At 34.6% G+C, this 13,167-nt stretch overlaps 1 protein-coding gene across 1 annotated transcript; it reads left to right on the forward strand.

Annotated features, from left to right (window-relative positions):
• Window positions 1–12,398: 12,398 nt before the first annotated feature.
• Window positions 12,399–12,716, forward strand: LOC126687770 (uncharacterized). The gene has a single exon (XM_050382326.1). The coding sequence runs from the start codon at window positions 12,399–12,401 to the stop codon at window positions 12,714–12,716; it is 318 nt and encodes a 105-aa protein (XP_050238283.1).
• The last annotated feature ends 451 nt before the right edge of the window (window positions 12,717–13,167 follow it).

Raw genomic sequence — 13,167 nt, forward strand, 5'->3', positions numbered from 1 at the left:
ACATGGATGGAAACCTATTTATAGGCAATTTCACCCACCATGTAATTAATGCATTTACATGCATGTCAAAAATGGAGGGTTGAAATTTTTTCACCTAATTGGATAGGTAATTTTGTCATACACCATATTCACATTATATTCATAACACTCCCCCTTGGATGACAAAATGTTTGTTCCAAAGTACGCTATGTCGTACTGCCTCATTAAAAACCTCACTAAAGAAAAACCCAATGGGATAAAAACTTTAGTTAGGGAAAAAGAGTGCAGTGCGTAATTTCTCCCCCTCATTGCAACATAGATAATCCTTCATGTATTTCGCAGATGGCGCATTCCAATATTATGAACATGTTTTCTAAATATTGCTGTAGGGAGTGCCTTCGTGAAGAGATCAGATGAATTGTTATTTGATTGAACATACTGGATGTCAATTTCTTGATTCTTTATGAGTTCTTGAGTGTATGAAAAGAATTTTGGAGGTATATGTTTGGTTCTGTCACTCTTGACGTATCCTTCCTTGATTTGTGCTATACATGCAACATTATCTTCGTATAGAACAGTTGGACTCTTATGGACTGGAAAACCACAAGATTCTTGAATGTGTTGTGTTATTGATCTGAGCCACACACATTCCCTACTTGCTTCATGTAATGCAATAAGTTCAGCATGATTTGAGGAAGTGGCTACAATTGTTTGTTTCTGTGACCGCCAAGAAATTGCAGTACCTCCACTTGTAAATACATATCCAGTTTGAGACTTAACCTTATGAGGATCAGACAAATAACCTGCATCTGCATAACCAATCAATTCTAGATTTGAATCGTTAGAATAAAATAAACCAAGATCAGTGCTTCCACGAAGATAACGTAATATATGTTTGATTCCATTCCAATGTCTCTTCGTGGGAGCTGAACTGAATCTTGCCAATAAATTGACAGAAAAGGATATGTCAGGACGAGTGCAATTAGCGAGATACATAAGTGCTCCAATTGCACTGAGATATGGTACTTCAGGACCAAGAATATCCTCATTTTCTCCACAAGGACGAAATGGATCAGTTTCAACATTTAGTGATCGATTAACCATAGGAGTACTTAAAGGATTTGCTTTATCCATACCAAAACGTTTTAAGATCTTTTCTATATAATTTGACTGATGCACTAATACGCCATTGTGCATATGTTCAATTTGTAAACCAAGACAATATTTGGTTTTTCCAAGATCTTTCATTTCAAATTCTTCCTTTAAGTACACACTTGCTTCATTGATCTCACTGTCTGTTCCAATAATATTTAAATCGTCAACATAGACGGCTATAATCACAAATCCCGATGTTGATTTCTTGATAAAAACACATGGGCAAATAAGGTTATTCACATAGCCTTTATTTATCAAATAATCGCTTAAACGATTATACCACATGCGCCCTGATTGTTTTAACCCATACAAAGATCTTTGCAATTTGATTGAATACATTTCTTTGGGTTTTCTATTTAATGCTTCAGGCATTTTAAATCCTTCAGGGACCTTAATATAAATATCGCTATCTAGCGATCCATACAAATATGCTGTTACAACATCCATGAGACGCATTTCTAATTTCTTAGAAACTGCAAGACTGATCAAATATCGAAATGTAATTGCATCCATGACAGGAGAATATGTTTCATCATAATCAATTCCAGGTCTTTGAGAAAAGCCTTGAGCAACAAGTCTAGCTTTATATCTTGTGATTTCATTTTTCTCATTTCGTTTTCGTATAAAGACCCATTTGTAACCTACCGGGTTCACATCTTTAGGTGTGAGGACAACAGGTCCAAACACACTTCTCTTGTTAAGAGAATCTAATTCAGCTTGCATAGCGTCTTTCCATTTATCCCAATCATGTCTATTTTGACATTCAATAACCGATCTCGGTTCGGGATCCTCATTTCCATTTATGATATCACATGCAACAGCATAAGAGAAAATTTCGTCAATATTTTCCATTGTGTCTCGATTCCAAACAATCTTTGTATTATTGTAATTAATCGAGATTTCTTTGTTATTCTCATTTGTGTCCTCTTCTAGGGTACTGTCTTGATTAATTACATTCATATCCTCTTCTGGGGCATTGCCTTGGTTAACCTCATTTATTTCTTCTTCTGGAGTATTTTCTTTATCTTGTGTTTCTTCAGGAACACCTTTCTCTTTGCTAGCATGATCGAGATTTTCTGCTCCTTTTCTTTTCCTAGGATTTTTATTTCTTGAACCGATCGGTCTTCCACGCTTCTGGCGTGTCTTTGATTCATGAGCGACTTTATTTTCAGAATTCTCTTTTGGAATCTCAACTCTAGCAGGGGCATTAACTGCTGGTATATATGATTTAGTCACTCTTTTTGTATCTGTAAATGCATCAGGTAATTGATTTGCAACAGCTTGCAAATGCACAATCTTTTGAACTTCTGTTTCACATTGTTTTGTGCAAGGATCAAGATGCAATAATGAAGGTTCACACCATGCAATATTTTTATCTGATTGTTTATTTTCTCCCCCTAATGGTGGGAACTCTTCTTCATTAAAATGACAATCGGCGAAACGTGCTGTAAAAACATCACCTGTTAAAGGTTCAAGATACCTAATTATGGATGCAGACACATAACCAACGTATATTCCCAATCTTCTTTGAGGACCCATTTTTGTGCGTTGTGGTGGTGCAATTGGCACGTATACAGCACAACCAAAAACCCTAAGATGGGCAATATCTGGTTCTTGACCAAATGCTAATTGTAATGGGGAGTATTTATGATATGCACTAGGTCTAACACGAATTAATGATGCAGCATGTAATATAGCATGTCCCCATATAGAGATAGGTAGCTTAGTTCTCATCATTAATGGTCTAGCAATAAGCTGAAGGCGCTTAATTAGAGATTCAGCTAAACCATTATGTGTATGTACGTGTGCAACAGGATGCTCAACTGTGATTCCAACAGACATGCAATAATCATTGAATGTTTGAGATGTGAATTCACCAGCATTATCAAGTCTTACCCTTTTAATTGTGTAATCAGGGAATTGAACACGCAATTTAATAATTTGAGCAAGAAATCTTGCAAATGCAACATTGCGAGTTGATAATAAACAAACATGTGACCATCTGCTGGATGCGTCAATCAATACCATAAAGTATCTGAATTGTCCACATGGTGGATGAATTGGCCCACATATATCACCTTGAATTCTTTCAAGAAATAAAGGCGATTCATTCTCAATTTTAGCCGGTGAAGGTCTCACAATTAATTTTCCAATAGAACAAGCTGTACATGACATATTACTTACTTGGGGAATTTTCTCATCTTTCAGTGGATGTCCTCGTGCACTGTCAATTATTCTCCGCATCATTATTGATCCTGGATGACCCAATCTTTCATGCCATAATTTTAGTATTGAAGCATCACAATACTTTTTCTTTTCAGCCATATGTGATTCGACCACATTTATATATGTATAATATAAACCAGAAGAAAATGTGGGTAATTTTTCAATTACATGTTTCTTACCTGAAACATTTGTTGTAATATGAAGATATTCCATATTATCATCATTTTCTGTCTCAATATGGAATTTATTCAGACGAATATCTTTAAAACTTAACAAGTTTCTTTGAGACTTGGGGGAAAATAATGCTTCATTAATGGTAAGTACAGTTCCCCCTTGTAATAGAACAGTAGCTCTTCCGGAGCCTTCAATTAATTTTACCTTACCAGATATTGTACTGACATTTGTCTGACATCTTTTAAGATTTGAAAAATATTTTTGGTGTTTGAGTATAGTGTGGGTTGTCGCACTATCCACAAGACATATTTCTTCATTACTGAACTTGGACGAAACAACATGCTGAGAATTATCCATATGCTTCTTAATTCAAACAAAGAAAAATTTATCATAAGAAATTATAGAATAACACAACAATACATGAGTAAATAATAAAAACATTACAATACATGCTGGATTAGTTTTCATTATTATTGTTCTCAAGAAAATCGGAAACATCTAAATGTGTCATGTCTATAGAGTCATTATGCATTAGACTGTGGTCAAAATCATCATCAGAAACAAAATTTGTTTCTATATTCTTTCCATTTTCCTTGAGGGAAGCTTGGTAAAGCTCAACAAGATGTTTGGGCGTACGACAGGTACGCGACCAATGCCCAGTCATGCCACATCGATAACATTTACTATCGACATTTTTCACTTGATGTTTGTATTGTCCACTGTTCCTGTTTTCTTGTTTCTCCTCCTTCTTATCCCACTTCTGGTGGTGATTCTTATGCCTAAAGGAGTTATTATAACCGACATGGTTGTAATTATTTCCACCTCGACCGTAACCATGACCACGACCACGACCACGGCCACGACCACGACCACGAGGAGATCTATATGCGCTCGCATTTACTTCAGGAAATGGAGCAGAACCAGTGGGTCATGCCGCATGATTTTTCATTAACAGCTCGTTATTCTGCTCAGCCACTAGAAGGCAAGAAATCAGCTCTGAATATTTCTTAAACCCTTTCTCACGATACTGCTGCTGGAGTACCACATTAGATGCATAAAAAGTGGAGAATGTTTTTTCTAATAAATCTTCATCAGTAATTGTTTCTCCACACAATTTTAGCTTTGAGCTAATTCGGAATATTGCAGAATTGTATTCACTAACACTTTTAAAATCCTGCAATCTTAAATGCATCCAGTCATAACGAGCTTTTGGAAGAATTACAGTTTTCTGATGGTCGAAGCGTTCTTTTAAACTATTCCAGAGAATAAGTGGATTATCTTCACTGAGATATTCATTTTTTAATCCTTCATCAAGATGATGGCGAAGGAAGATCATTGCTTTTGCACGATCTTGAGTAGAGGCATTATTTCCCTCTTTAATAGTGTCCTCATGACCAGAGGCTTGCAGATGTATTTTTGCATCTAGTATCCATGACAGATAATTTTTTCCAGATACATCAAGTGCCGTAAATTCAAGCTTTGTAAGGTTTGACATGATTAAACTATCACATGAAAAATAAATATAATTAGAACTAATATTTATTTATGCGATAAAACATAGAAATAATAATCATTTATTTTCAAGAGTAAACAAACAAGTACAACCATCATATTTTTGGCTTATAAATATGCATAATCAACAATTATTGCAGCAATTAGTAAAGGTAGAACAATAAATACAAAAATACCTAAATATAAATAAAATTCTTTCCACGGAAGATTAAATATACCAATGAGTATTAAATTAAGTAACATAATAATAATAATCCAAAATAGCTTCATTTTTGAATTTTTGAAGATTAAGAGATGAAAAATTGTGTAGTGAAAATAAATAGTAAAGTGAGTATATATAGAGAAAAATATAGCCGTTTTATTACCGTTATATAGCCGTTTGTTACCGTTATGTAGCCGTTAGGTTATTTTATATATATTTTTTTTGAATAAAATTATTTAGATGAGGACAACAATGGATTAAATTTAATTATGGTATAAAAATATTTATATTTATACTAATAGTGTCAACTAAATAAAATCGTTTATAGCAAGGGGATTACCACTCAAGCATCAACGATTAAAATTAAATTATCAAAGGATTATTTATAGGAGGCTTAGCCTTCCATATAAAAATTAATAACATAGATATAAACATAATAAATTAAATATTAAGTAAATAAAATTTGTAGGAGGTATAACCTTCCATTAATTAAATAATTAGACAAGTATTAAAGTTAGAGATTTACCTTTGGAATACTTTACCGAATTTTCTTGAATTAGGGAATCGTAAACTGATAGAACGATCGTGCTGATAACGTGTTATAAATTTAATGATAATATAAATAATTTTTATAGACTAAACTAATTAATAATTAGTGATCACAATAATGCAACAAGAGAGCAAATATTTGGGAGGAATTTTACTTCTTTGATGAGTATTTTCAATTGTAAAATTTACATGGATGGAAACCTATTTATAGGCAATTTCACCCACCATGTAATTAATGCATTTACATGCATGTCAAAAATGGAGGGTTGAAATTTTTTCACCTAATTGGATAGGTAATTTTGTCATACACCATATTCACATTATATTCATAACAAATTTAACTTTTCAGATCAATTAAATTTTAAATTTATATCTTTGGGATCAAATGGATCATTTTAAGTTATTTTTAATTTTATTCGTCACTAAATCTCCAAACTTTCTTAATTTAAGTCAAATAACCTCAAATTTGTATACCTCACACGTGAACTTATTTGATCCTGAAAAGTAATTTAAGGGAACTAATTGATTAAAATGATGTAGTTGACCCCGAAAATACAAGTTTAGGATCTAATTGATCCTAAAAAAATTATTTTGTACTCAAATTGTCACGACACACAAGTTTAAAGGTCGAGTTCATACTTTGTTCGTTTCATAATTATAATTGTTTCTTAAAAATTTATATAGGTTTGATATAATTATATATCATTTATTTTTTACAAATAATATTTTTTTAGAATACCTGTATTTTTTATGTGTAATATATTACAATCTGATATCTAAATTTAATATCTATTACTGATTTATTTTTATGTTTACAATTAACGCCGTTTACGGTAAATGCATCGCCTACAAATCTCTCCATCATGACGAAACGATGTCGCAGCCGACGCTTCTGACGCTTATCGCCTTCTTTTGAAAATTTCAAGTCCAAATATGCGTTTCTCATAAATCTCTATAAATCTTCAAATAATCTCCATAATTTTGTGTCCATGGAGAGTAGAACCCAAGTCATCTAGAGCCTTGGACCTTACTCCTAACCAATTGAGTTATGAGATCATTAGTAAGTACTTAAGTTGTTAACTCTTTAATTTTAAAGCTATAGCTGACTTTATTTTTGATACTAATTTTATTGGTTTTAATTCCTCCAATAGCGAGTGTGATTCTAGTCTAGTTGGTTAAGAGGTTTTCAAGTGCATTTATAGGTCGTGGGTTCAAATTCCGCCTCTATAACTAACATCTGGAAAAAAAAGAGAGTCTAATAGTTATCTATGTCAAAAAGATTCACTCACCGTCTAAGACTTTCGGGGGGGTGGGTTCAGTTTTTTAGTGGAATTTTAGCTTTTTCTTTTCAAAAGACTCCACTCAAACGTTTTGTTTTAAAAATTCTTAGAAGATTTTTGAACTTTTAACAGCTGTTGTTGGAATTTTTTTTATTCTGGAGCTTTTTGCCAACAGCTGATAGCTGTTTCAATATTTTTAATTATTCAGACAAAATTTTCCTACTAACATATATTATTTGTACAATATGCAAACTAATTTAAATTAGTCGTAAATATTCTAAGTATTTATTAATTATATAAAATTATTTTATTTATATTAGAGTAGCTATAATGCTATAATGTTTTAAAAAAAATCATAAGTTTATAAAAAAAATGTATAAACAAATTTAAATTAAGACTTATATGCACCAAAAATCACCAACTTTCGCCTCTTTTTGGTATTTAACACAATCTTTTAAGTTTGGCAAAAAAGTACATGAACATTTAAAAGATTTCAATTACAAATTTTGTAACTTTGTGAGATGACAATTTCTTACGTTTTCTCTCGGCGCACGTTTAGATCCTTTTGCTAAAGTACGTTGTTTCTCAAAATGGGGAAGAAACCTAAAAAAACGTCGAATCCGAAGAACAATAAGGTGTTTGATTTAAAGCTTCAGCTAATCGAATAAGTGTTAGAGAAGGAATCTACTCAGGAAGATGAGGAAATGGTACATGAATCGATTGTGGAACTTAATGAGGCGATTGTAGCGGAGATGAATAGATCTGAATCGAGTGCTGCTGTATCGGATCTTAACGACAATGAGAAGAATGGTTATGATTCGGAGAAAGAAGCAGTAGAGAGCGTCAAATTAGTTCATAGTGAAAAGAGCTTGGGGAATATACCTAAAATGGGTTCGATCGTGATTGAATCTAGGGTTCTATCAGAAGAGTATAATAGAGAAGTAAGATATGAAGGTGAAGGAACTAAGGAGGGGGGAGATAACAAATCCTGGAGTTCATTATTTGCAGCAAATAGATATAAAAGTAATGGTGCAAACCTTGAGTATCATCCTCCTGATCTGAATAATGGTATTAGAGTGGTGAAGTTTCATACGACGAAGGTGAATGAGGAAGAAAGTAAATGGAATTGTGCGCTGGTTTGCTCGGTTATGGGTTTTGAACCAAGATATTTTCGATTGAAAGGTTTCGTTATGAATAGATGGAATAAGATTGGGTTACTAGATGTAGTCCAGATTAATCCAAAAATATTTTTACTACAATTTCAGAATGTAGTGGGAAAAATGAAAGCTCTCAGTGATGGTCCTGTATTCTTTGAGCAGCGTCCATTGATCTAAAGGAATGGAGTAAGCGAATGTAGTTTGAGGTTGATGAAATGGTGAAGGTACCTATATGGATTCAATTTCCCAAACTACCGTGGGAATTTTGGTCTCCAACTATGCTGGGAAGAATGGCGAGCCTGTGTGGAAAGCCAACGTTTACTGATCAGTGTACGAATGGTATGTCTAGATTGTCATATGCCAAGGTGCTAGTGGAGATGGAGGTCTTTGGATATTTCCCAGAGGTTGTAATACTGGAGGATAAATTTGGAGGATAATTCGTTCAGAGAGTATGAGTGAAGACCACCTGTCTGTTCAAAATGTAAAATTATGGGTCATACTGATGCAGGATGCAAGATAATCTGGAAAGAGCAGAAGGAATGGATCCAGAAAAAACCTGTTTCTGAGGTAATGGAGGATTTAATGGTTCATAAGGGGATTGGAGAGGGCAATAAGGAAGTAGCAAGGATTGAGGATGTGGTTAAGGAGAATACTGGAGAGTCTAGTAAAACAAGTCAGAACTCCCAACCTAAAGCTTCTCCAATTGGAGCTAAAAGGAAAGGGAGAGCTATTATCAACCAACAGCAGGTGATACAAAGTACAGTGGAGGTTTTGTCTGGTGCTAGAGTGGGCAACCAGCAGCAGATGATTTAGAATAAAATGGAGGCACTGCCTGGGGGTAAAGTAGGGATCATTGGAGACTAGAGGTTGAAGAAGGTCAATATTCCCCCAGATAGGGAAAATGATTGGATCCTGGAATATTAGGGGTCTAAATGACCCTATTAAGCATCTAGAGATTAGGAATTGGATTATGAATTTTCAATTATGTCTAATTGCAGTTCTGGAAACAAGGGTGAGAAATAATAACTTTGATAGAGTTTGGAAGAGGATGGGGCTTAAAGGATGGAAGTTGTCAACAACAATGAGTTTTGTGAGATTGGTAAAATATGAGTGATGTATAATGAAGAGAAGGTTAAAATTATGAATACAAACATTACTGAGTAGATGATTCATTGTGTTATTGAAAGTAATAAAAGGAAAATGTGATGTACCTTTGTCTATGGTGCAAATGATGGAATGAATAGAAGGAGACTGTGGGAGAATATCCGGAGTGTGGCTCAGCAAAACATTCCTTGGGTAGTGTTAGGGGATTTCAATGCTATCCTAAGGAATGATGATAGACTTGGGGGCAATTTAGCTAATCCTGGTGATTGTGAAGACTTTCAGAAATGTGTGGATGAGGCTAATTTGGTGGAGAGTCGATGGAGTGGAAATCAATTCACATGGACCAATAATCAACATGGAGATAAAAGAGTTTGGAGGAAGATTGATAGAGGTTTTATCCCTGAGAGCTGGATGCAGAGGTATGATTCTGAAGTTAATGTGCTCAATCCAGGTATTTCAGACCACTCTCCCTTGATTATGGTGTTTAGTGAGCCTATATGCCATAGTTTTAAACCTTTCAGATTCTTTAATATGTGGACTGATTGTGATGATTTTCTAGAGATTGTTAGGAAGAATTGGATTATACCATGTGAGGGTTATAAAATATATAAAGTGGTTAGTAAAATCAAAAGATTAAAAGCTGAGCTTAAACTTTTAAATACGGTCAAATTTAGTGATACATCAACTAAAGTTTTGAATACAAAAAAGTTGCTTGAGGAGATACAAGGTAATATCCAAAAAGATCCCTTTAATACCTGGCTTATGGATGAGGAGCATGCTGTTGTTAAACATTATAAGTGACTGTTGAGATGGGAGGAGAATTTTTATAAGCCAAAATCCAGAGTGCAGAGGATAGAACTAGGAGATCTAAATACTAGTTTTTTCCATAAGTCTCTAAAACAAAAGCAATCCAACAATAGAATTAATCAACTGAATGTGGAAGGGGTTATGATTAATGACCAGGGAGTTATTATTGATAGTATTGTGGATTATTATAAGATCTTGTTAGGAAAGAGGAGCAATAGAGCATCCCATATTAAAGCAAGTAGTATGAATGTTGGGAAGTGTGTTTCTGAAGAGGAGGGCATTATGCTTTGTGAGCAGGTTAGTGATGATGAAATTAAAGAAGCAATGTTTGGGATTGGTAATGATAAGGCTCCTGGGCCAGATGGATATAGCAGCTTGTTTTTCAAAAAAATCTTGGAAAATAATTGGGAGAGAGGTATGTGATGCTATTAGGGATTTCTTTGAGTATGCGAAGATATTGAAACAGCTAAATGCAACTACTATCACAATTATTCCTAAGGTAGCAAATGCTAAGAAGTTGAATGATTTCAGGCCCATTTCCTGCTGCAATGTCCTCTATAAGTGCATAACAAAAATCATATATGCAAGGTTAAGGAAGTGTCTGGATGGTATAGTCAGTAAGTCACGATCTGCATTTATACCAGGGAGGAAAATTTGTGATAATGTTTTATTGGCACATGAACTGGTCTTTAATTACCATAGAGAGAATGGGAAACGAGACTGTGCAATGAAGATAGATTTGAGGAAGGCATATGATTCAATACAGTGGGATAGTATAGAGGAGATATTACTACATTTGAGATTTCCTGAGAGATTTATAGAGTGGATGATGAGCTGTGTTAGAACACCTGTTTATTCTATTGTGATTAATGGGAAGCCAGAGGTTTTTTTCCATGGGCTTGTGGAATCAGGCAGGGGGATCCCATGTCCCCTCTGTTGTTTGTGTTAGTCATGGAGTACCTATCAAGAATGCCGGATATTAAGCTCCCTAGGTCACTCAAGTCTCAAGAAATCTCAAAAAGGTCACTAAAGTCAATTTTCTTACAAAATGGTCACTAAACTATACCTTTTATTACAAAAGGGTTCACCCATATAAAACGACTTAAAAACCTAACATTTTTGCTTACGTGGCAAGCTAAAATTACAAAAAGGAACATAGTTCAGTGACCTTTTTGTAATAAAAGGAATAACCCAATGATTTTTTTTGTAGTTCACAAAACGTTTAGTGTTCTTTTCGTAACAATAGAAATATTTTTGTAATAAAAGGTATAGTTCAGTGACCACTTTGTAAGAAAATTGATTTTTGTGACCTTTTTGAAATTTCTTGAGAGTCGAGTGACCCAGGGAGTTTAATATCCCAAGAATGCCTGAGTGTTATGTGTGAGGATCAATTTGCTTATCATTATGAATGCAAAAATTTGAAGATTAAACATCTCTACTTTGCTGATGAACTATTCATATTCTGTAAAGGAGATATTGAAAGTATAAAGAAGATTGTTGAGACTTTAAAGCATTTCCATGAAGCTACTGGTCTGCAAGTGAATGCCCAAAAGACTTGTTCTTACTTCAGTGCGGTGGATAATATTACTAAAGAGAACATTCTGCAGGTGTTGTGATTTAAGGAAGGCAAACTGCCCATCAAGTACTTGGGAGTTCCTTTAATAAGCAAGAGGCTGAGCAAGGAAGACTGTAAAGAATTAATTGATAAAATAACCAGTAGAATATCCAACTGGACTGTGAAACATCTGACATATGCTGGGAGGCTCCAACTGGTTAATTTAATTTTATTTGGAATGCAACTTTATTGAGCCTCAATGTTTATCCTTCCAATTGCAGTAACTAGAGATGTAGAGAGATTGTGTAAAAAAAATTCTGTGGAAAGGGACTGCTGAGTTCAAATATGGAAATCTAGTTGCTTGGAAAGATGTCTGCAAGCTCAGGGCTGAAGGTGGACTAGAAGCTAAAGACATGGTTACGTGGAATAGAGCTGCAGTTATGAAGCACATCTGGGATTTGATTGTAATCAAAGGCTCTCTCTGGGCTCAGTGGGTTACTAGAAATAAGCTCAAAATGATGAGCTTCTAGGGAATTACCAAGCCTCTGATTGCTAGCTGGAATTGGAGGAGCTTGATTAAATTGAGAGATGAGTTTAAACAGGGGATTATTTATTAATTAGGAAGAGGTGAGATCTCTTTCTGGCATGATCCCTGGATTGAGGGGAAAGCTTTGGTTGATCTGTATCCTAATGCCTAAATGTCAGATGCAGATATACTTAGAAATGCTAATGTGAAAGATGTATGGCAAAAAGGTAAATGGAATCTTCCTGATCCATTTGATGAAGCAACTGAAAGTATGTGGATCATGATAGCTGAGAATCATAGTGTCCAGCCTGATAGAGATGACAACATTAGATGGAAGTATAGCAAAGCTGGTATTTTTACTATTAAATCTGCCATGGAACATATTAGATGTAAATTTGATAATGTGTCTTGGTGGAAAGTGCTGTGGAGACCTGGTTTTGTGCCAAGGCATAGCTTCATAGCTTGGCTTGCTGTGAAGAACAAACTCTGAACAAGGGATAGACTAAAGAGGTAAGGTACTATTGACAATGATGTTTGTGTGTTTTGTCAACAACATACTGAAACTGTACAACACCTATTCTTTGAATGTCATATTACTGGAAGTGTGTTCAAGAAAGTTCTGCAAGCTTAACAGAGAGGTTTCCAGCTGGAGAAGGGAGTGGTCCTGGTTTAGTAGGAAAGCTATGGGGAAAAGTATCCTTGCTAAGATCAGAAGGATTGCCTTTGTGTGTGTGATCTATGATATTTGGAGAGCTAGAAACAGAATGATCTTTGAGAAAGAAGATATTACAAAAGCAACTATCATTGCAGTAATCAGAGAAGAAGTTATTCTAAAGATGTTTTCCAGGAGAAGTAATTCGCAGATGTTCTGTCGGTTGTATCAAAATTGGCAAAGAATGAGTTGTTAGCTTTATTTTGCTGATGTAGGTTGTATCAATCCT

This window comes from Mercurialis annua, linkage group LG6 (assembly GCF_937616625.2).
Source record: "Mercurialis annua linkage group LG6, ddMerAnnu1.2, whole genome shotgun sequence".
NCBI classification, from domain to species: Eukaryota; Viridiplantae; Streptophyta; class Magnoliopsida; order Malpighiales; family Euphorbiaceae; genus Mercurialis; species Mercurialis annua.

What these genes read in the sequence shown, in the direction of transcription:
- LOC126687770 (XM_050382326.1), top strand. Translation starts at nt 12,399, where the DNA reads ATGTCAGATGCAGATATACTTAGAAATGCTAATGTGAAAGATGTATGG.